Raw genomic sequence first — 23,990 nt, 5'->3', positions numbered from 1 at the left:
GTTAGTCACTATGTCATTTTATTGATTGGTTCGTCTGTCATTTTTACGCAAAATGCCAATCATTCACTGCTTCCAGCTTATTGAAATCACAGTTCATTTATAATAGTTGTGTTTTGGACTGTTTGTCAAAGAAAACAAGCAATTTCAATGTGTCAACGTTGGTCTTTCTACTTTCTGGCATTTTCATGGACCATTTGAGTGATTGATTGATTATTCTTTCACATTACAGAAAAATGAAATAATCATTAGTTCCAGCTCTGAAAAGGTCCTACACACTAAGTTGTTGAAAAGCAGGAGGTGTACAATGAACCGTGCGGTCGCTACACAATGTCTTTTGAAAACAGCTTTTGTATCCGTGCACAGCTGAAGCGGAGCAGGTTGTCACAAAGGACGCCTCTAAAAATAGGAGCTTGGCTTTTTCTGCGGGCGAGATTGGCAGGTTGGTTCTCTCCGCTCTCCTTTTTCTCCCCAGGTCTGACTGCTCAACACCTTGAGCTCTGATCTTTTTCCAACCTCTCTTGTCGTCTTGCATTTCTGCTTGGACACAGCTGTGGTGAAATGCTTAGATATGATATAAATACTCAAAGAGGGAAAACAGTGATACTATGTTTAAATAGTACTTATTGCATTTCATTATAAGTGAACGCTTTAACGGCACCATCAGTAAGGCAAGACCCAACAGAACCACACAGCAGGAATAATAATAATACAAATAATCTATGAAGCAGAAAGACAGTCAATACCATTATGAAGCCCATCAGCCGGGAGGCACAGTGTTTGAGATATGATGCACCGCCTCAATCAGCTAAATTGTCTCCATTATCTCAGTTTACGGGCCCATAAGCTGCAGCAGAGCGATGTTTATCATTTCTCTGTCATCACCCGGGGACGTGATGAAGTCCTTTTTCGAGAGAGCATTTTCAATCTTTAGATCAAAAGCAGGATAATGGGTGTGGAAGCAAAACATCTTTTTTAAATATTTTCTCAGTTTTCAACAGAATTCAGTTCATGATGCTGTCGTGGTAATGCAGTGCGAGTGCTTCCCTCTTCCTCTTTATCAGCACACACGCCAACACATGGAAGGTATTCATTAAGGGAGGCTACAGATACAACACATGGAGGTACAAACACAGACAGCTAGAGAACACACACTCACAGACACAGCTAACACAACATGGTTACATAGATACAGTACCTGAGGTTTATTGCATCCCTGGGAGCCAGGTTAAAGGAGAAAGCCGTGGAAAGAAGCAGAGGAGATGAAAGTTATCAAAGGTGCCACTTGCCAGTCGAGGATGTGAGAAAAAGCAGGTGAAAGCATCACAAGAGGTGTTACGATCGAGCGCTCTGCACCAAACCGAGAGAAAAGTCAATGTTAGACAGAGTGTGATGTGAAATGCTTATCGTATAAAGATTCCTAAAACTTGCTGTGTGCCCTGTGGGAATAGAAAAAAGACATACCCGATGGCAGATTGTTTAAAGTGTATTTGTACACAGACATGCAAAACACTACCTCCTCCCTTTTGCAAAACTCTTTTTCATTGTTCAGGGTCTCAGCAGATTAATGCATTTTCAAGGTGAGATTTCAACTTTCTCAGTGCTCTTATAGCCAAGGGCAGGAAGGGAACACAAACACACACACATTATTATTCTAGCTCACACACACATCCTTTCTTTCTTTCGGTATGCCTGCAGATTGCTGAGCACTCCTGAACCTCCTCATTACCACTGCGGGACATCTTTAACCTCTAAAGAGACAATAAGACTCCAATTATAAGGTGCTATGTGTTGTGGTTTTAAACACCATGTTATCTATTTTTAAATTAACTTTAAAACCTTTGGCACACAATTACCTCAAACACATAGTGGTCCGGCAGTGGCATAGTCAGTATAGGGCTTGGACTGTGAGCCGTAGGGTCACCGGTTCAAGTCCCCGAACAGACCTAAATATGGAGTGTGGACTGCTACTTGGAGAGGTTCCCAGTTCACCTCCTGGGCCCTCCCCCTAACCCTTCAGCAAGGCACCAGACAACCCCCCCCCCCCCCCATTGCTCCCCGGCGCTGTACAATAGCTGCCCAGTACTAGTATGGGTTAAATGCAGAGGCCAAATGTCACTGTGTGTGCTGTGTGCTCTGCATGTGAGACCATTAAAGAGGGGTTTCATCCCTCCCATCTGTCTAGTAGCATGGTGGAGACGCTCTGAGCGTTCAATGTATTCCTCTTACAGAAATAATCATAAACTTATCCTGTTTTCTACATTAAAGGAAATAATGGCCAATGATTCACCTGGTTATCAAAGCAGAGATTTCTAGATTGAAGAAAAGATACTTGAATTCAAACTCACATAAAGCAAGACAGCAGCAGTTTAAACTGATAATAAAAATGCCACGCCTCACAGGCAGGACGAGCTACCTCTATACAACGTATTATTGAATAAAACAGCTAGTTATTTGGGGAAATAAAAGTAGATGAGAAGCAATACGATAATAAACTGCAGCCAGAAGCCGGTTAGCTTAGCGTAGCACAAAGAATGGAAACAGCTCAGACCTATAAAAGAAATTATAGCTTTAGAGTGGTTTCTTTCATACCCTTGGACAGTCTGTTTCTCATGTCTTTACACTAAGATGAACTCGTTTGTTAATGGCTCCAGTTAAATATGGTATATCGATCTTCTCATTTAACTGGCAGTAACACATCTTATGAATGTTTTTCCCAACATATTGAGCATATTATTCAATAGCTAGCGAGTGGTACACATCTTGTCGCCTAGCAAGAAACACAATAAGTGCTTCTCATGTTGTTTTGATGTACACTTTGTTAATTGCAAATTTGATACAAATGCAGTTCATTTCTAAGCCCTAGGATCAGGTAAGCTTAGATACAATGGGTCTTACGTTCATATGATTAGAAGCTTTGCTATACATACACAGTACAACCCCGTGGAGACTGGCGATCTAACCTTTCAATGATGTTGGTTTCTCAGAGTCGTCTCTAACTTAACATTGCATATCTAATATGAGTTTCCATAAGAGAAAGTGATTCTTGTCAGCAGTAAGTCCCCTTTCATATATAACTTAAGGCAATTAAGGAGTATTCAGGAGATGAGTGAGCAATGGCAGTGTCAAGGGCACTCCAGCAGAGCCAGGGTCGCTGATGGACGCGTTGGCGTTAGCGGGGATTAGACCTGTGACCTTCTGATTACAGGCCGGCCTCGCTAACCACCGGGCCGCCGGGTGGAGGGAAGGAGTAAAAGGACTATTGATTGCCTGACTCCTGCTGCTTGTGTAATTATAGAACAGCTGTTTGGAGCCTTGAATGCACTACTGGACGCCGAGCAAACCCAGAAGGGGGAATATTACTCAGAGTTTGGATCTGAGGAGGAGTCTTAAAGCAAGCAGAGGAGAGGGGAAATGGAAGACAAAGGGAAGAGGAGATTTTGGATATTATCATAATTTGCTATGGATAAAATCAGGAGTGTAGCGTTCAGTAAACATGAGGCCGCCACATCAACATTTCATTTTTAACTGAGTGACAGGACAAAGACCTTAAGTGAGAGGACAGGGAGTAGTGTGTGTGTGTGTGTGTGTGTGTGTGTGTGTGTGTGTGTGTGTGTGTGTGTGTGTGTGTGTGTGTGTGTGTGTGTGTGGCAAGGTTGACATTGACAGCACAAATGGCTGTTGATATTAGATAAACAGATAGTGTGTTTGAGGTACAAGTGCAAAATGGAGAGAATTGTGTGTGTGTGTGTGTGTGTGTGTGTGTGTGTGTGTGTGTGTGTGTGTGTGTGTGTGTGTGTGTGTGTGTGTGTGTGTGTGTGTGTGTGTGTGTGTGTGTGTGTGTGTGTGTGTGTGTGTGATGCCAGAAATAACTGGTGTCCATCCTAAACAAGGCGCCCAAGTGTAAAGGCGCTGCTCTGAGCACACAGGAGAGACGTGTTGAATTATAAACACTGTCCTCTTTCACCGCCCTGATTCATACAGCACACTACTACGGAAACTAAATGTATTTGTACACGTCGTAGTCCTTTAAATAATGTACATCTTTGATCCAATGGTGACAAAATACACATTTAAGCTCAAACTGACAGCTCTGTTCCTTTTTCAGGCTTTTAGATGAGACATCCCTCTAGTCAAATATGACAATATATGTCCCTTTTTTTTACAAGAAGAAGAGCAAGAGAAGGTTTATGGAGATGGGTTTATGTCAATGTGATATAGAAGGTAACAATATCTTACATTATACCTTAAATCAAAAGCTTTCAATGTTTAATGGTAGCTGCGGTCTTTGACTCTGACAATAAATCTGACAAGTGCGTTAGAAGTGAAGCCAAGAACTGTCATCCTATACCTCAGACATATTGCACCGGTCAGTTGGTTCCGCTCTTTGGGAAGAACACTAATGCACGCTCCAACACAAGAGTGAAAATATATAATAAATTCCTTATGGAAAGGGGAGGATTTAAAAAATAAAACATGTTTCCATAAGGTTTTAAAGGAGCCGTGTTGTTCAGGGCTGATGCTGTAATGAGGCACAAACAAGACAGAAGCTTAGGTACAACTTCTGACCTGAGTTGTGCATAAACTTAAATCACCTTGACAACACTGATTGACAGAGGGTGGGTGTTGTGCTCATTGACTGTTGTTAACTCAAATGCCAAAAACAACTCAAAGACAATTAGCAATTTTGAGTGCAGGATTAAAATGGGGGCATAATGTTCCTGTGCCAAAGTGACATCAATATATATCACAACAATACTTTAGGAGTTGTTTTTAAGGCATTCTATGGTTATGCTAAGTCTAACATCCACATTTGTATTTGACTATCCCTCAGCCACTTCTATGTCGCCCTTACATTATATAGACAGGATGGATATTTGAGTCAATATTAATAGTGAAAATGACATCATGCTTTGTTAGAAAGTGGCTGGCATGAGCCCAAATAAAAAAGGAAATGAAAGTAACATTTTCTCTGACATGCTCTCATTCATCAAAATGGACAGATGACCTAGGGGTATATTTAAAACCCCCCAAAACTAGAATGGAATAGCCCTCTCAGCTAATATCATCTAAATCTCTCTGTATGTCCTTTAATGGCGAGGCTACTTTAACTAACTGTTATGAAACGCTGTTACATGAATCAAGACCGATCGACTGACTGATTGTTTCCTTATCAAGCATACATGATATTCTCTTTCAAGTGTTAGTAATTATTAAACAGATCATGCGTACTCAAGGCCAGACTCATTATGTACACTATCCAGAAATAACTTGCATCTTGTTTGAACCCTGAGAGCCCAATAATCTCCTCACTTCATACAGATAATAGGGAGTATAGGGGCCGGGGGGGGGGGGGGGGTGTGTGTGTGTGTGTGTGTGTGTGTGTGTGTGTGTGTGTGTGTGTGTGTGTGTGTGTGTGTGTGTGTGTCAGCACTCGCAGAGGGAGTTCCCTTGCTGGGTTACAATTACATTTATATTTTAGGGTGTTAAGCCGGCACTCCAGAGCCGCTCACAATGACTGCGCATGCTGTGTGTGTTGCTCAAGGACACACAGCTGTTTACACACACTCTGCGCTCTACGGGGATCGAACCCACGACCTTGGCGTTAAAGAACAATCTCTCACGAACAATGAAGGCCAGTCAGAGCATAAGCTATTTCAGGGTTTGATGCATTACTGTGGATGAGTGCTTGGCATTGGTATGTCATGTCTCATCGACTCACGAAGCAGCACTAAGTCGTTAAATCAAATGTTTTACACTTTACAATAACAATAATCACATCTGAAACAACATAATCGTCAAGCAGCTAACCATTTAGCATGTCTCTTTAATGGCTTTTGACTTAGTGGTAGGAATAACTGCAGTAAAGCTCTAATCACGTCATTAAAACGCTAAATGTTAGTAATTAAGGTCTTCAAATGCAGCATAGTTAAAGTGGTGAAAGCATATCTCCTCAAGTACTTGTTCTTTATCAAATATGCAGCATTGTTACCGAATACACTACCCAACAGTATCATTATAACCACTTTAACAGCTAATAACAATAAAATGCTACCTACATATAAATGCTTCAGTTATAATTAAATATGAAAATATATAACTCTTACAGAAGCATCATTAGTATATTTCAATTGGAGATATTTTCCTGGATAGCACTATTTTGTAATACAGTTAGTAGAGTGTTTTGAGCCCGGGTGTGAATAGTTTGACTGGAATAAAAGACCGTCATCCATCACTGCCTAAAAGTATCATGTTCTTTCAGCATCATCTTGTCTGTAACAAAGTCAAATACACTATATGAGATAAAAAAAAAAGAACTTAATAACGAGTCTGCCGCATTATATTAACCGGAAAATTAAAGTGCACCTATCATGCTATTTTTAGGCAATAGCATAGGTCTCAGATATATACAAATATATATAAAAAACATGTCTATGAAGTGTTTTGCTCAAAATACGAAACAGATCACCCATTCTAGCCATGCCTCATGTCCCTCTATTTCACTTCCTGTTTCAAAAGTGCTGATTTGGGGTATGAAGCTTTAAAAAAAAAAAATTGATAAAAAAGGAGGGGGCTGAGCTCATGCGGGACCCGGCAGCTACTGTCTAAACTAAATACTGCCGTGATGAAACGCCATGGATTATCAAGGATTATTTCTGAAACAGTATGGAACTCGGAGGGTTTCTCTCTTGCCGGTTATACCACAAGGTGAGGTCCTTTTTATTTCCTGCTTCTTCACACACATGCTCTCCAGTACAGGTTAGCTCTGAGTGTTAGCGATGCTAATGTAAACATGCACCGACCATATTACGTCCAAAACAGTCGGGCATTGTTTCTGATAGCAACGTTTCTGATTGGACCGTGGGTGTAAAGCCAGCCTACATTTCAGATATTACATCATATCGGACGCAAATCTGGATCAGCTCCGTTGTAGCCCTGTTTTTAGAGATTTGGGTACGGAGGGAAAGAGAGAGTTTTATCTTCTGACGCTGCGTGAATTCCCTGACACATCGGGGATATATTGATGTATAAAAAACATCAAAAAGTGCATTTTCCATGATAGGTCCCCTTTAAATAACAATTTGATAAGTGATTAAAAGTCAGACATCAATCACTGGTTCCAGACTTTTAAAAGTTGAGGATCTGCCATTATTATAACTTTGATAATCTTCCCACATTACATATCTTAGCATTTTTAACAGAGAAATTAATCACATTGGACTCTGGAAGGTTGGGATGGACATATCTCACTAGTTTGTAGACCAAACAATCAAAAACAAAGTGATTATTAATACAAATAATCATCTCAGCCCTAAGTTACACAGACTTGCTCACATTTAAAGAGCTTTGAAACCTCATGATCAGTGGCATGTTTTCATAGCTTACCTCACATTCCCCTTCACAGGAGTGACTAAGCTGAATAAAAACCTTGCCTGCCAGAGAGATCTCCTTCCTTCAATCCCCAAGTCTCTCCTCGGTGCATTTCTCACCTCATAAATACGCCTCGGGGTAGAATGTAGGAAAAAACCGAGCGGTGCCTGGCATTCTGAATACAGGCGATTAGCGTGCTCTGTCAGCTTATAGCATCCGCCCAGATTCAGCTTCTCTGTGGCTCTGTCAGCAGCAGAGGAAGCGGCGCGCTGCACTCTTGTTAAGTTAGCTCCCTTCCCTTTACTGTACTTCTAAGTGCACTCGAGCACAGCCCATTTGGGATTGCTGGTTGCCATGGCATCCGCTCCATCCTTCCCACAGGAGCGGTACTACAGCGAGGAGAGGAGACGTCGGGCCGTGCGAAAGTTCAGTGCAGTCCTTTGAAACGAAAACACAGCGAGGCTAAATTTAGGAATCAGGGTGGGGCTGAGGGGAGGATGACTCTTGCCGCATTTTCCCTTTTTAAGCGCGAGTGTTTCACAGTGACAGAAACCCCCACGGGAATGTCAGGAATGAGGAGAATGCAGGAAATACTCTGTGTAACTACTGCATGCTGGGTATATGCATCATTAAAATGCAGCATTTAAATGTTGTTTGTGACGGGACTATGGATGGAAATTAGCTCAAAGCTAAAAATCCGGCTCATTTACCTTTGAAAGCATTATCGTGTTTAAAATGTTCATTAATGTGCACTGACCCGGTTCAAATAAACGATTAAATGAAATGAAAATGTTTTGCTTCCTATTCCCAGGGAAAGAAAGGAAAGAGGAGAGAGCCTGGTAACTCCTCCTCTGCTGGAGTCAAATCCTTTCACAGTTAGTCAAAACTTGAACAAACCATAATTCCAGTTTTCAACTATCCTCAGAAATAAAGAGTTTGGTCATCAGCCACTGAAACAGCATTTCATTAGAAGGTTTGTTGTATTATAAGAACTGCTACGGGCATCTGGCACAGATATGATATGAAGCTCTACTGTTATGTAAATGAGGGCTTATAAGAATAGAACAGCTCTAAGACTTGTAAAAGTAGGCACTATCAGACTCCCCCATTGTTGTTTTTGTCTCATATCTCTATTCTTCCTCGTCCATTTTTACTTCCTACGTTGTTTTTATGAAAAAAGGCAAAACAATGAAATCACCGAGTGTGGGGGAAACTTCTGAAGACATAGGAGTCAGGACTCAGAGAGACACGAGGGGAGCTTTGATGGCAAACACTGACGGTTTATTTGGAGCTTCGGCCGGAGACATGTCACGGGCCACGAGTTGACCACACGGTTGAGATGCCACAATCAATTCTGAAGACCCCTCCTGTAGCTCCAGGTTTTAACTAGTTCAGAGTGTAATAATCAACATTCTTCAATAGATAGACTAAACAGCTGAGGGACACTGAATCCCATTTGTTGTCGCTTATGGCTCGGGGTCATCTACAACCCAGAGAAGGATGTGTTCCAGGTGTCCCTCAACAATAACTATCTCTGACCGAGAGTTGCCCGGTCACAAACTGGTAACATCAACAACATGCTAGGGCAGCCCCTCCTTAAGGGGGATAGCGGCTGCTCAAGGTTGGTCAGCTGCGTCGGAGGGCGAAGGACGACATGCAAGGCAAATTATTCCCAAACACCAAGTACTGTGATTTTTCCTAATCTCGAGGTGGGAAGCCTCTCCATGACAAATCACAACTATTTGACTACAGTACTTCCTCTTCTCTTAGTTAAATGATCATCAAATGGCAACACTCTCCAGGACACAGTTTACCTGTAAATACAAGGGACTATAACTATTTGCAGCTGGAATTTGCTGAAAAATATCGACGTAATATCATCATGTATGTGTTGTGGTGCAAACGCTGAACACCAAAGCCCAAAGAAATCTTTCTAAAAACAGCTGACAACCATCAGAAGCACAAACACACATGATCAAAGACACACACATACAGCAGCTATAGCACAGAATAACTTCACACATTCAACACGGGAGCGTAGATCGACACACTGAAGCCAGCGGAAGCTACCAGCATTGGTGTAGCAGCTTCAGTTGTGCATAGGATGGGTAAAACAACAATTAAACACCACAGGGGAAACAGCTCAGAGCAAAGATTAGGAAAACAGGCTCGACATCACCCAGAGGGGGACAAGGGGGGGGGCTTTTTCCCCCCGGGGACACAAAACACCAAAACACAACAACCACGGGTCAGCTCGGGCCAGCAGAGAACACACAGAGTTGTGATAACAGGGAACACACACATTCTGCTACCATCTGAAGCACAGCGGGCTCAGAAGCGGAGATTGACACAGGAACTAGAGTAACACACTGCGGTCCTCTGCAGCGAGGCGGGGGGGGGGGGGGGGGGGAAACACGAGCGCAACTCACCGTGTGATACCCCCGGGCTATGGGCGGCTTTCCGGTGGGATACGGATCCACGGTGTCGATGATCGTCTGCCGCTCCCCTTTCTGGTTGATCTTCCGGAAGCGCCGACGGGACTGTCTGTGCGAGGCTTGTCGCTGAAAGTACTCCTCATTTTCATCCATATAGTCCACCTGGAGAAGAGAGTGAGGAAGTGAGAGTCTTCATTTTCATTCACGCTCTTCCAATATCAAAACACACACTCAGAAGCCTAGAAAAACCCCACCCTCCTATACTCCATCTCTGATTCCTCCCACCACCACCACCTCTTCCTCCTCCTCCTCCTCCTCTTCCCTGCCTCCCGCTCCTCTCATTGCGTATAAATAGAAGTGTGTGTGGGCTGCTTGATGCACACCTACGTCAAAGGGTGCTCACAACGCAAAAAGAGAGACGGAGGAATCTGGAGAGATGGGGATTTCAGTGATTGACAAGACTGTGATAAACAGAAATGGAGTAAAAGACAACTTTCCCCCTGCCTATGCTTAAAGTATCCACAATGAAATGACAAAATCCATGTTTGTATTTGTATTGAATCAAAAGGGGCAAAAAATAACATGTTCTAAGTGGAAACTAGCTTAGGATACCCAAACAAAACAGGCAGTGAAGTTATATTCAACAGTTTTCTAAAGTATTTTCGGGATAAATGGGACCACTTTGTTGCCGGGCGGATTTAGGGTCACGCTGGAACGACATATTGAAGTTGTTCCTTCTTCTTGGACTCATTCCTCCTCTGGCTCTCAATCGCTGCGTTCACTGCGGCTTCACATTTCACAGCGCTCAGCCTTTGGGATTACACCACCGAAATCTCCCGCTGCCGTACCAACTGCTGCCATGACAACGGCAGGGGAGCCGAGTGTGAGTGAGCGCATAAGTGTGATTGTGTGTCTAATTGCAAATGTGGGCAGAAATGTGTGTGTTGTGTGTGTGTGTGTGTGTGTGTGTGTGTGTGTGTGTGTGTGTGTGTGTGTGTGTGTGTGTGTGTGTGTGTGTGTGTGTGTGTGTGTGTGTGTGTGTGTGTGTGTGTGTGTGTGTGTGTACAGTACGGACACGTGACTGGTTTATTTTTCTTTTGACGTCTCTTTGATCGTGTGTGTAACAGCATCTTCCTCTCTGTGCGTCTATTTCCCAGCAGAAACCCTCCTCAGTAATTACAGGGCGGGCTGGCACCTATTATAGAAAAAAAGGGGTAAGGCCAGAGACTGTCTGCAGCGAGCAGAGGGTGTTATCACCGAGGGGTTCGACAGTGTCTGATACAGGCTAGGTTATCACAAGCCCCCCCCCCCCCCCCCCATCTACAGACACACAGCAATTGACAGGATGTGATGTGCTGTGGCTGCAGCAGTGTTATTATTATAGTATCAAGCAAGCGTTATGTCTTAAATATAGCAAGGCGGAGTATTTGTGTGTTCTATACATTGTGGAGAGTAAGATGCATGTGTGATTTTACGGTGGTAGTTTAACATGAAACAACTGAATCCATATTAGCTCTTAAGCGTTGGCAAAAGGGTCCGTTAGCAATGAAAATGGTGTCACGAATTAGCTGAATCTACAAGATTTTGCGTTGTTTTTCTGGTTTGAGTTGTCAAAACATTTGCACAGCTTTGATCACTGCCCCCTCAGCACACCTTGTATGCAACAACATAGGCATTATGTTATCCCTCTATGTTCCTCTTTCAAGATGGATCGGATTTGTTTAAAAGTTATCTATCATGCAAAATGCACTTTTGTACGTCTTTTATACATGAATATGTGTCCCCGGTGTTCCAGGGAACTCACCAAGTGTCAGAAAACACAACCCTCTCTATTTTCCTCCATACCCAAATCTCTTAAAAAGGGGCTGCAACGGATCCGATACAGACTGATCCAGATTTGAACACTTCTGTGACGTCACAGAAGTGGTGCTACCGCTATTGGGCCAACTCCACCAATCAGGAGGAGACAGCCACGGACATTACCGTTGGAAAGTGCTGGAGACGCTGTAGTACATATGCCAGGCCTGTAGATGGTGCTGTTCTCACAGAATCAGCCCATGATGCAAAGACAGTGTTAAATTGAGCGAAATGAGGAATGGCTAAAATGCATGATCTGTTTGGTATTTTGAAAAATAAAAAGCATAAATATGCCTTATGGTTATTATCCATTATAACATTATCTTATTGGTCCTACACTATATTATTCAAATATAGCATGATAGGTCCACTTTAAGTTCTGATAATTGAAAGTGTTCACAAATAGATTATATTTATTCTGCTTATACTGTGTATTTGTGAGGATCATTCTCAACCATTCAGTTTGTAAGTGTGGAAGAGGATGAATTGAAATAGTATAAAGGTTAGACAAGCATTTCACTGGAGATATAACAATTAGGTGCTTCATCATTTAGTTGATTAAAAGAAAAACAATATGCTATATTTTATCAATAATCATATTTCTGAATGTAGCTTGTTTGTTCTGAACATTGGCTGCTTTTAGCGGTCCTATGTGATTACAAACTAAATATTTCTAGGTGTTTTTACTGTTGTTTGGGGGACGCTGTGGCGCAGTGGGTTAGTGTGTTGGTGTTCGGATCAGTGGCCAGATTCAAACCCCACTGCAGTCAGCATGTCGTTGTGTCCCTGAGACACTTCACCCCAAATTGCTCCTGTGGAGATTGTCCACAGTATTGAGTATGTAAGTCACTTTGGATAAAAGTGTCTAACATGTGACATGTATTGTTGTTTGAACTAAACAGGCTTTAGCAAATTGGGATGGACATTTTTCTAACTTTTTTTTACAGATTTTTGGAGGCAACCAGTGCCTTATTTACGTGACAGTGTTGAAAGGGGGAGACAATATGCAAAGAATGGATTGACGGGGAAAATTTTCTTTAATGTCAGTTCTATGTGTCCCTGGGATTTGAAAATCCTTCCTACTAAGTGACATGATCTTCTCACAGGGAAAAAACCCAGTAGTATTCTGCATTAAAAGTAATTTAAAATAACTGAAGAAGGCTTTCTGAGGAAAAAAGGGAAACGTCTTGAAATAAAACTCTGATCCAGTTCAGATTCAACTCTCTAAAGCTGCTCTCCTGTCAGTTTTTAGCCTGCCTTTGTAATTGTTTCACCATCTGACTTAGTGTTTTCTCGCAGCACAACAGCTGTTTTGAATTTGCACAAAGATGATTTTGTCTGTAGCGTGCTGCTGCCCTTTAGCACCGACTCCTCATCAGAGCTGCATCTGTCGTGATGTGCCGGCCTCAGACTGTTCTGCTGAACAGATGATTGAGACGGGAATGATTTGTTCTTAGACAGCTTGCAATGTGAGCCAACATTTGATTCGCCATAAAACTGGGTCAGCGCTGGAGCTGGTCTCCATCAAAGGCAGTTAAATTCAGCTGTGCTTTAAGGCTGCGATGAAATGTCAATAGGAGGCACTTTGTACAGAGCATCACAGGATCTACCGTGATTCACATGGGTACAGCTCGTTCTTAACACAAGAAGGAATTCACAATCAATAATTATTCAGTGTGATAACATCAGAGACAACTGCTGGTTTACATTAAAGCCAGAATAAGGGTTTTAGATGACAGGTTAATGCAATGTACTTCTTTGAATAGAAAGTTCCACATGACATTGTAAAGGCAGCAAGGAACGCTTAGATTTCAAAAAATATGAAAGCGGTGTTAGGATGTGGTTTATAAAATGATAGATAATTATAATTTGGGTGTGAAAAGCCTGGATACAAATAAAAATGACTGTTCTATTAAGCGTTTTTGACACTTGTGTGCTAAAAGTGTGAATAATGGGACTCACCACAATCATCTCTGAGGGTTCCAGGACGATGCACTCACATCCACGTCGCAGGCTGCCTGCTGATCGCTTCCCAAAACTGAAGGGAAAAATAAATGAAAAAGATGATTAGAAAAACATGGATTAAGATGTCAATGTCAGTTAAGAGCGGAGCAGTTCAATATGACTTACACTCAGTCACTGTGTGTTTCTTCAGAGTTTGGATCTAAAGAGGAACAGACAGATCCTTTACCGTCTATAGGTGAGTCTCTGCATGACATTTTAAATGTGTAGCAGGGATTTCGGGATTAAATGTTGAACAGAGCCACATTGAATGGACAGTTCCTCCTTTCAGCGAGACCACTCCCACGTGAAGGGAAACACCCGCCTCTGGAAAAGTCCACTCTCATGACGTCACAGTTTTTAAAGTACAAATCTCTTCTAATGAAGGAGAGGGAAGCCGGGGAGTATTAAAAGAAGCGGATACCACAATGTCTCAAAGAAGGGCAGCAGCCATGGAAACTCTGAGCAAGAGGAGATCCAACGTGTGGGTTTGGTGAAGAACGCAGCCTTTGTCCAGCAGCCTTCTCTATGTACACACACAAGGACTTCCTTGTTTGTTATATTAACCATCTTTGGTTCAGAATATGACCCACAATTCAGTGGTTTGCTGATCATTTTAAAAGATAAACTCAAGTGACTCAAATAGGAACAGACAGCTGTCAAGTTTTTTTTATTTTTTATTTAGAGTCGGCAGCAGCGAGTGAGACATTTATCTTTAAAATGAACATTGAGGCAAGTGGCCTGGAGGCTTAAACATTTTAATTTATTTAAAGTGTTTTGCAGCTGTAAGCATTATCACACATACAATGGAACAAGGAATGCCACAATAGCCTCTTCAATAACATTTTCATTTTCATCAAATAGCTTATCAGGTAATTGAGAAAATAAAAAATTGATTAATTGTTAAACACTTGTTGTTGGTTGAAGCCTGGGAAATGTGTTTCATCCACGTTATAATGAATTTCTATTGAGTTTTATTTATCAATTATTTTGAGTCTTTGTAGTAGTAGCAACCTGCATGGAGGCTGTGAAGGTGGCAGCTCTCATCAATCACACCGAAATGTTCAGACCTCAAGCGCAGCGTGGTCTAAATACTGTGGAGGCCGGGCTTGTGGCTACATGTTGGGGGTTCAGCGTGGTCGGACTGGTATATTAACACCAGCCAACTGCAAAGAAATGCCGATACTCCACCTGCCACTTTGACAAAGAGCTACAATTATTACTGCGGAGCCTTTTATTTTCTAAAAAGTGGTGTTTAGCTTGCTCTGCTTTTCTCTTTCTGCCTCCCTTCACAGTGAAGCCTTTGTTGGGTTGTTGGGTTTTTTCCTCTTTTGTCAGCCTTTCTGTTGTTTCTCTGCCAGGGCTGCAATTTTACTTGACTAATTTGTCAACTTTCCGATGCCTGTTAAACAACAGCTTGTCAGAAGAGTCCACACGATAATTGCTGCTGAGAAGCATAAACTCTATCGAAGACTATACTCAATGACAGGACAAAGAGAGCTCAGTGCATACGGGCAGTTATGAGGTTAATGCTGATGGCTGCTGTTTGCTTTGCCTGAGCTTCAGTTTAATGCTTTCTAACTCTGCTCTCATCCCCGACATACACACAAGCCTGAATCCCACCACAGGGCCAAAACAGAGCTTCAGCATGCAGAGCTTACTCAGTACTTTCTCTCATAAGAAGACAAACGTTGTAATTCTTTTGCAACTGCGAAGATGATTTGAAAGCTGGGCAGCGGCTTCACAGGATGGAGAGCGTTTGATCTGCTTTCACAGACCTTTGGAGTCGGTACCAGCTTTGGATCCCGTTGAGCCTCCCTTGGCCCGCTCTGCTTTGGTGAAGCGAGGAGTGATGGCACCCCATTACACGTCACCAAACACGTTAGGCCACTAAATGCAAACACCAAAGTGACATGTTCAATCACGTCCCTCCATTACATTCCTGACATTAGTAATCCGACCCTCCATTTTGAAGGAGGTGAATGCCAGTGGCAACGTGAGATATTAAAGAAGGGATTATGGAAGTGGAGAGCGAGGGGGCGGGAGGCTTTTCTAACACAAACGTGTCTTGTTTGGAGATTAAAGACTCCACTGCTGAACAAATATCCAGTAGATCTGCTGTGTGGGTGAATTGGTATCAGACATTTCATATAAAAATAAACATTTGATTATTCTACTAAATGCTTGGTTGGATGGGGATCTTTTTTGAACTAAAGCAAATATTGAATTTTCATTAGCTCTACTTATGATGCCAAAGTGTGTGTGCACAATTTTCTCGCTATTTATAATTCAGCGCTTAGGAATTCTGGTTCACAAGTTTGATATGAAGTTTGTGTGTTTTTCCCCTGAGAACTAGAGTGTGTGCTGGCTGACATACTTACAAAACCAGATAAGCCAAAGATAGGAAATGCGCCAGATGGCTGAACAGGTATGTAACTCATTTATAACAGAGAACAGCACTGAGCAAACATTATCGCTATCACACTCTCTACACAAAAATGCTGTTTTATTTGCTGGTTTAACTGCGTGTTTTTGTATATGAAAAATCTTTACGATACTTAACTTTGTTGTCACTTCAATCACAAATACAACAGACAACATAAGGTACATACATACATAACGTTGTAGCGTATGTTGAGAGTAAAACCCCAAAAAATCCCTCATCAAAGAAGAAACAAGCCACACATTTTAAATGCCTACGTTTGCATTTTAAGAAGTATGTTATATGATGTTCCAAATTACTTTTTGTACCGCAGCGAAAAGCCACTTCAAAGTCAAATTGGAGTTTCCTTAATTATCAGTGTCTGACTTTTAAATAACAGTTAAAACATCCAAGTGATAATCATGACTGGGAAATATATTCAAATTGTGACTTTATGATATGAAACACAGAAAACTTTCCCATACCATAATGGTGATGAAACTCTCCCTTTAAAGGGTAGTTTTGACCATAATGCAATGGGGTGGGTTAGCACCTGTTACTCAAATACAACAAGGCAACATGATCATATTTTTTCTGTCTGCATTAGAAAAACATATTGGGAGAAACGTCTTCTTTGAGAGCCTGAATTGGTGTCGCAATTAACATTACTTTCTATCAATTACACTTCCTTTGCAGGCACAGTATAATATTGAAAATGTTATATCACAAGCGTCCTGACTTAAAGTCTTGGTTGGTTCATGACATCATCCCAATAATCCAAATATGCTTAAATCTCCTTAAATGGTAGCATTATTGTTAGTGATAATCCCTTTTTAGTGAAAAATAAACTTATACAAGTTAATCACAATTAAATCTTATATTGTCGTATCCCATTCCTATTTGCATAGATAATTTCATATAAGCTGTTTAACAAGTTAGTAGCCAGATAGTATAGTAAAGTGCTCTCCTTTCGTGTTTTAAAGGCTACAATGCAGTAATGTGTTATCAATATTGTAACGTATTAAACAATGAGATAGCGAGTAATGTGGACTTAATGGCTGAGTTGGTAAAGGCAAATAATAAAATAAGGTAAATTACGTCAAGGTAGTTGTGTAAATACATTGGGATATTCGATGTTTCTCCATATTGCTGAGCCCTATCACTATCCTTTGTATATGTGCTGTATCAGTATCCGACAACGTGCATGAGCTGGTTTCAGACAGGCTGCCAGCATCTCATTTTAAAATGACACCCTGAAGCTCTGTCTCAGTGGACTGACTGACGTCTCCCCTGCCTCAGCGGCCTTGCATTCCCCTCCCGTTACACAACAAGGCCGGGGCGTCTGGAATGTCATTCCACATGCATCACCAGCCTTTCACTCTGCGAGCCCCGCAGCCCCCCGCCAAAGCCTCAGATCCACTCTGGACCTAATCTGCACCCCTGGTCTGAGCTGGAGGAGGAGGAGGGTGGCGGGAAGGAGGCTCCGTACTCTGTTAATCCGTTTAACTGAGTAAGTGGTGAGAGGGCACACAGGCTTTTTTAACCCACCAGATCCTTAAGAAGGACAAAGATTAAACTCTGTGGTTATGCAAGAGATTAGACCCGGCTCAGAGAGGGAGGGAAGCGGAGGTCATGGCAGAAGAGAGAGGATGTCTCAATGAAAACAGCGTCCAGGATTGAAGGGTTTACCAACATCCCCTCTGAGCTGCAGCTGACCATCCACCCACCTCAGAAACATAAACAGAATTCCTCTGAGTAACGGCGTGGCTGTTCATATCACACATTCACACCCTGAACTTCTGAAATAGAAGCTGACACCGATGCCAAGAATGTGCGAATGACTTCTGACTTTAGCTTCCCAAAATAAAATCACTGGCATCTTACCGGTAAAGAGAAGAGAGAAGGGCACGGAAGCAGAGTTTTAAAGAGAGAGTGACTAGGCTCAAAACTTTTCCAACACGTATCAATCAATCTGCTACACCTGCCTCTACAAAGCATTTCTCGCACATTCTCCCCACAGCAGGAGCTCTATTTTTGTTTTGTTTTCAAAGAGCACACACCCCTTTTATTGGCGGCACACGCTGCACACCGTCAAGATCCAAAATAACATCAAAGTCGTGTTTCGCATTCCCGACGTGAAGCTTTTACTGAAACCAGCTCCTGTCTCGGAGACAGCTTTTTTTTTTTAATTACAGCCAAAAACGCAGGAGTTTCTCAGCACAGCTTTTAAAGAGCCAGATACAGGAGGAGTGAAGTCTGGACACTCACCCCAAACTCTCCAAACTGCTCCCGGAGTGACACCGCCAAAAGATAAGATAAGATCCTTTCTTCCCAAATATCCCCCCGCTGTTAGTCCACGGTGAGCATGGTCCAGACACTTTGCTGCGACTGTGGCATATCGTCCTGCGCACACCCGAGTGTTGCTGACTGAGAACGGGAGTGCGTGGCTCGGAAAGTGTGTGTGTGGATCAGCTTCAGCCCAAAGGCTCTGCCCCCTTTCTCTCTCCCCTCTTGCTCTCTCTGTGCAATGTAGTGCTTTGACTACAGCACGCATTCCAGCGTACGACTCACTACTGAGATGTGTGTGTGTGTGTGGTGTGTGTGTGTGTGTGTGTGTGTGTGTGTGTGTGTGTGTGTGTGTGTGTGTGTGTGTGTGTGTGTGTGTGTGTGTGTGTGTGTGTTTTCGGAGGGGTTGAAAGCATATGTCCTCCTTTCAAAGTGACTCATGACTTCTGAAGAAATAAATGAAGTTTGTCATTTTTTAATCAACTGAAATTTCTTTATAATAATGAGTCATTTTTTTGTAACTTCCTGTAAAGGAGACAAGTCCAGCTGATCGTTCACTCAAAATAAAACTGTCAGCATACTTTCCAATTAAAGTCACGTATGTCGAAGATAAAAAGATAATCTAAAAATAGTTCCCCTAGATCTCTTTCAGATTTGGAGGCCATCTAGCTACCTTGTTCTTACTGAGTTTAAAGGCAACTTCATACATTTTTAGATGATTGAACATAGTTAGTTTGTGGAAGCTCAAAACACAGCTCACAGGATGTAATGAGTAGGCAGCATCCAGGAAGAGGGATTAGGCTTTACATTTCTTAACTTAAATAAACATTACTATGGAAACTCTTCCCGAACAGTAATTGAAGAGTTGTTGATTGAACATAATTGTGTTTCACTTATGTTCAAACTTTCTATAAAAGCGGTGGGAAGCAAAACGGGCACAACAGACTTCTGACTTCTATTCTTTAATTAGCTCCAACAATCCTGGATCCTACAATTCCCACAATGCAACTTGATAGCTTCATTGAACAGCTCTGTCAAATACTTGAAATGCTTTCAAACTCATTGGCCCCAATTTATAAATTGCAGAATTTCTATAATAAAACAAAATAACCGAAACGCTAAAATAACCATGACGACTCACAAACAAAACAGAAGACATTATTAGTTGTACATGAGAAAAGCTCATAACAAAACTGACCTCTGACCTCTCTTTAAAGGATGCTTATAATTTGATGTCAGTACCATTGATTGTTTTTACAGAGTAAGCCAGTGAAATGTGTCAATGGCCTTATTACTCTGGTTCCAGCACCCATGTGAGTCACTGTTGGCAACAACAAGCTATTATTAAATGTCAAAAGAGGAAAACAATTATCATGGCCTGCGTCACACAATCAGTTTTGAAATGTGATTATAGACATATTTCATAACCTCTTCGTTTTTTCTGTCTGAGAAGCAAAAAAAAGCAACATTTGCAGTTATAGGAAGTTCTGTTTTTGTCCATGTGAGGAGTAAAAATAACCTGAAATAAGTGAAAGTAATGTTATTTTATCCATTTAAGGAGTGAAAATCAAGTCTGTTATCGTCTGTCAGCTTCCACAGAGCACGTATGAGAAATACTGAAAAGAGAAGAGTGAGATCTGTGTGTGCGTGATTACAGAATAAATTATAGCTGGATCACTTTGTCATCTAGAGTCACAGATGAGTCTCTCTGGGCTGCTGCAGGCTGTCAACTCATGATTTGATGCTTTACTGACCTTTCTCCCGGCAGTTCACACAAACAAAAACGATGAGGGCGACATTCCTCGGCTAACTTGAACCCCGGCTGCCGAGCTGATTCAGTTAAGAGTTGTGGTTCTGGGTAGCCAATATAAGACGGGTTATCAGGAAACTGTTCGGAGAATGACCGGAGGTTAAGTCCTGACAGAAGCCAGCTGATAGTGATAATGAATGTAGGCGGCAGCAGGGAGGAGGGAGGAGGGAGGAGGGAGGAGGGGAAGTTAAAAACTGACTGAGGTTAATAATCATTGTGGAGTTCCACTTTGTGGGATGTTGAAACTGCCGCGAAAAATATTTCAACATGTTCATTACAGTGTAGTTAATAATGATCCATTCACATTTATGTTGCCGAGTCGCTACTACTCACATGCTTTAACAAAATATGGTTCGGTCCAATTGATTAAAAAATGGCTAAAAAGTTACAGAGAACTAGAGTTGCAGCATCTCGTCATAGATATATCAATTTCTCTTTTATATAATAATAAATGACTTACTCATACACAAATGTTGAAACATTTTAAATGCAGAAAATCACACTTATTTTTAAATCAACTTAAATATTCATCTGCTACTTAGTAATTAATATCTATTATCTAATATATCATTCCAATAAGTTGTATATAGACTCGTATTGCATTTTTCATATAATGTATTTTAATATTGGTTAATATTGTCTGCTTATCTGTATTATTGTGTTGCATTGTTGGAGAAGCCTGTGACCTAAGATTTTCAACGACATAATTACTCTAAGTAGCTATGTTAGTTTGACAATAAAGAACCATGAGAGGCCTTATTATACATCTTGGGGTTTTGACTTTCCTGTAGGGTGTTTTATAGGTTTGTGTGCATGTTAATGGTCTGCAAAGGCTAAAATCCCAAAGTTCCCTCGAGTGGGAGATTTTGCAACAAAATATATCTTGACTTACGTGTCAGATGTGTTTTGCCTCATCTTACCTAATTAGACAGCCTCATTTTCTGTGACATATGCCAACAGGAGCACAGTGTGTTCTTTCAACTGCAAAACATGGTCAAGTTAAAGAGTCATGATGCCTTATTTAACTTCATCGCACAGAAAGCAGACCAAATCAATCATACGGCTTCTTGCGTCACCCTGTGAACACATTTCAATGTATACAAAGCACAAATAGTATGCAGAAGACGAAAGCTACCTTCAATCAAAAAGGACTATGAATGGTTCAAGTTTCGTTCATTAAACTGCTATCACGTACATAAGCATTTGTTGTCGATGCTCCAGGGTCGTGGAACAGTAAATGTACTTCTGGATGCTTTAGTGGTGTGAGCAACTAAATATGGCGGGCAGCGATTGGCTCAAGTCCAACAATACTCAATAATGATTCATTATCATGTAGGCTGACCCTGGTGTGATTGACAGATTTCCTTTAATCACTTGTTTTACACAGCACGTGTTTATACATGCTTTGAATCTGTGTCACACGCTTTACTGAGATGTATTTATGTGGGTTGTGTTTGATTTCACGCTGGCCTCTGGGTTAAATAAAGCACACAGCTCCTTCACTGAGTCACTCCTCTTCCCCTGGATCACATCTCACTACAGCGACCTCTGAGGGGAAGCAAGCCGAGCGAGAGAGAAGCACCGAGTGAACGATGGTATCAGGTTTTCGACTGTGTTGCCAGAGCAGATATGAGCAGCCATTTCTGGGTAGGGCCCGTCTGAAACCCAATTCCAGCACATCCTTAAAAGCTTCAGGAAGTCCCGCCGGACTCCATTCAGTTCCTCGTGTCACAACCAATTTCCGCCTCCAGCCATTTTGTCCTCGCTATCTTTGGCCATTATAAAATATTGGCAGAAAACAATTTCAAGTATGAAGGAAGGAAATGTTGAACAATTAACTGAAAGAGAAGTCTGGTAGTTTTGAGATGATACCATAGTGAAGGCTGCGAATATTGGAAAAGTCTCAACGTGTAATAAACCAGTCAATATTCAAACATGTCACTTCTGTGAAAATAATGGCACACCTGTTGGAGCAGAAGTGTGACGGATATGCCTCCTGCTGTGACTTCACATGGCTTCCAGTTAAAGTGGACCTATCATGCTATGTTTGAATAATATAGTGTAGGACCATACCTATATAAGGCATATTTATACTTTTTATTTTTCAAAATACCAAACAGATCATGCATTTTAGCCATTCCTCATTTCGCTGAATTTAACACTGTCTTTGCATGGGCTGATTCTGTGAGAACAGCACCATCTACAGGCCTGGCATATGTACTACAGCCTCTCCAGCGCTTTCCAACGGCAATGTCCGTGGCTGTCTCCTCCCGATTGGTGGAGTTGGCCCAATAGCCGTAGTGCCACTTCTGTGACGTCACAGAAGTGTTCAAATCTGGATCAGTCTGTATCAGATCCGTTGCAGCCCCTTTTTAAGAGATTTGGGTTTGGAGGAAAATAGAGAGGGTTGTGTTTTCTGACACTTGGTGAGTTCCCTGGAACACCGGGGGACACATATTCAAAAATAAATAAATTGAATGCATTGTGCTACGCTTTCAAAAAAAAGTGTTGAGCACTGTTGTTTGGGAAACAGTCATACAACCACTGTTCATTATTGAGTGATTTTAATGCTGAGTGAGTTACAATGCAGAATACCTTGAACATTTATTCAGAATGTGTCCTTGGCTTTTGAATGTTAAAAAATGTATTTTCATCACGAGGGCTATGCAGTAGATGTTGATTTTTTCTCTGGGGTGAGATTTAAAAAAATTGCCGTCTTGATGGCTCTATCTTTGATTTAGTGTAGATGTATAGTAACGTGGACCTATCGGGTCATATTAAGAAGACCTACTTAAATATGTGTTTGATGGTAGAACCCTGCAAGACTGTGAGTTTTAATGAGTCTTTACATTTGCAAGCTGTGTAGTGTTGACATATTCCACGATAGTTAGGTGTAAGCCATTAAAATATAAATTATTTGGTTAGGATGTATTTTGTAGAGATTGAAAAAAAAAAAATCATGTAAGAATCATGTGTTCAATCGTCAGAATCACCGTTCATTACAAGGTTACAAAAAGAGCACAGTCATGATTAAAGGAAAGTTTTGATGAATGTTGGATACGGGATGTCAACATTGTACGCCCCACCAAACATCCTGCATCCTGCTAAAACAACACCATGTTACTTCCACCTCTGCTTCTGAGAAAGGAAGGTCGATATGCACATCATCACAAGAGGTCATGGAAAATTCAAAAGTTCACAAAGCAGTCACAAAATGCACATACAGCGCAGCCTGAGTGAATACATTCAAATAAAGGTTAAATAGACTTCCAACTTCTGGTGGGAAGTAACTAAGTACATTTACTTACTTACTTATCCAAGCACATATGGTACCTGTTGACTTCTACGCCACAAATGTTCTAAGGGAAATAATGTACTTTAAACTTGCCTACATGTATTTTAAAGCTTTAGTTACTGTATAATCAATGCAAGAGTATTTTGACAGTATTAGTATTTTTACTTAAATAAAAGATCTGAATACTTTCTCCAGCACGGCTTCAAACTGATATACATGTCTTCAATCAGTTTGCATCTTGTTTTGCTATGCAAAGTTATCCTGCTTTATATTGAGGTTTTTGTTAATATCATGCTCAATGCACATTTCGTGCATCATTTAATTCCATGCAGTGGACATACACAGGACAGTGTGTCTTGTGCAGTGCAGTTTGCATCACTCTAGAACAAGTGAGCTAATTCTAAAGCATACAGTATGGTCTCATGCAGCAGGGTGGACAGGCTGCCTTGCAACATATGCTTAGTAAACATTTTCAGAGCCCTCTCGTCCCCTGTGACTGCGGCCAGGCATTAGCTT

The 23,990-nt window shown here is 41.5% G+C and overlaps 1 protein-coding gene across 6 annotated transcripts in view; it reads right to left on the bottom strand.

Annotated features, from left to right (window-relative positions):
• rapgef2b (Rap guanine nucleotide exchange factor 2b) overlaps positions 1–23,990 on the bottom strand; it is a 132,629-nt gene that overhangs the window by 57,333 nt on the left and 51,306 nt on the right. For 3 of the 6 annotated variants that reach the window (XM_079668895.1, XM_079668892.1, XM_079668896.1), the window contains exons 5-7: positions 13,623–13,698; positions 9,798–9,965; positions 1,196–1,213 (exon numbers count right to left, since the gene is read on the bottom strand). In XM_079668895.1, coding sequence (XP_079525021.1) covers positions 1,196–1,213; positions 9,798–9,965; positions 13,623–13,698 — 262 coding nt within the window. The remainder of the gene's footprint in view (positions 1–1,195; positions 1,214–9,797; positions 9,966–13,622; positions 13,699–23,990) is intronic. The other 3 variants (XM_079668893.1, XM_079668894.1, XM_079668897.1) reach the window with 1 other exon arrangement.

The sequence above is a fragment of the Notothenia rossii genome (assembly GCF_949606895.1).
Source record: "Notothenia rossii genome assembly, chromosome: 3".
Classification (NCBI taxonomy): Eukaryota; Metazoa; Chordata; class Actinopteri; order Perciformes; family Nototheniidae; genus Notothenia; species Notothenia rossii.
The sequence above is the reverse complement of the archived record's forward strand: the minus strand, read 5'-3'. Positions and strand labels throughout refer to the sequence as shown.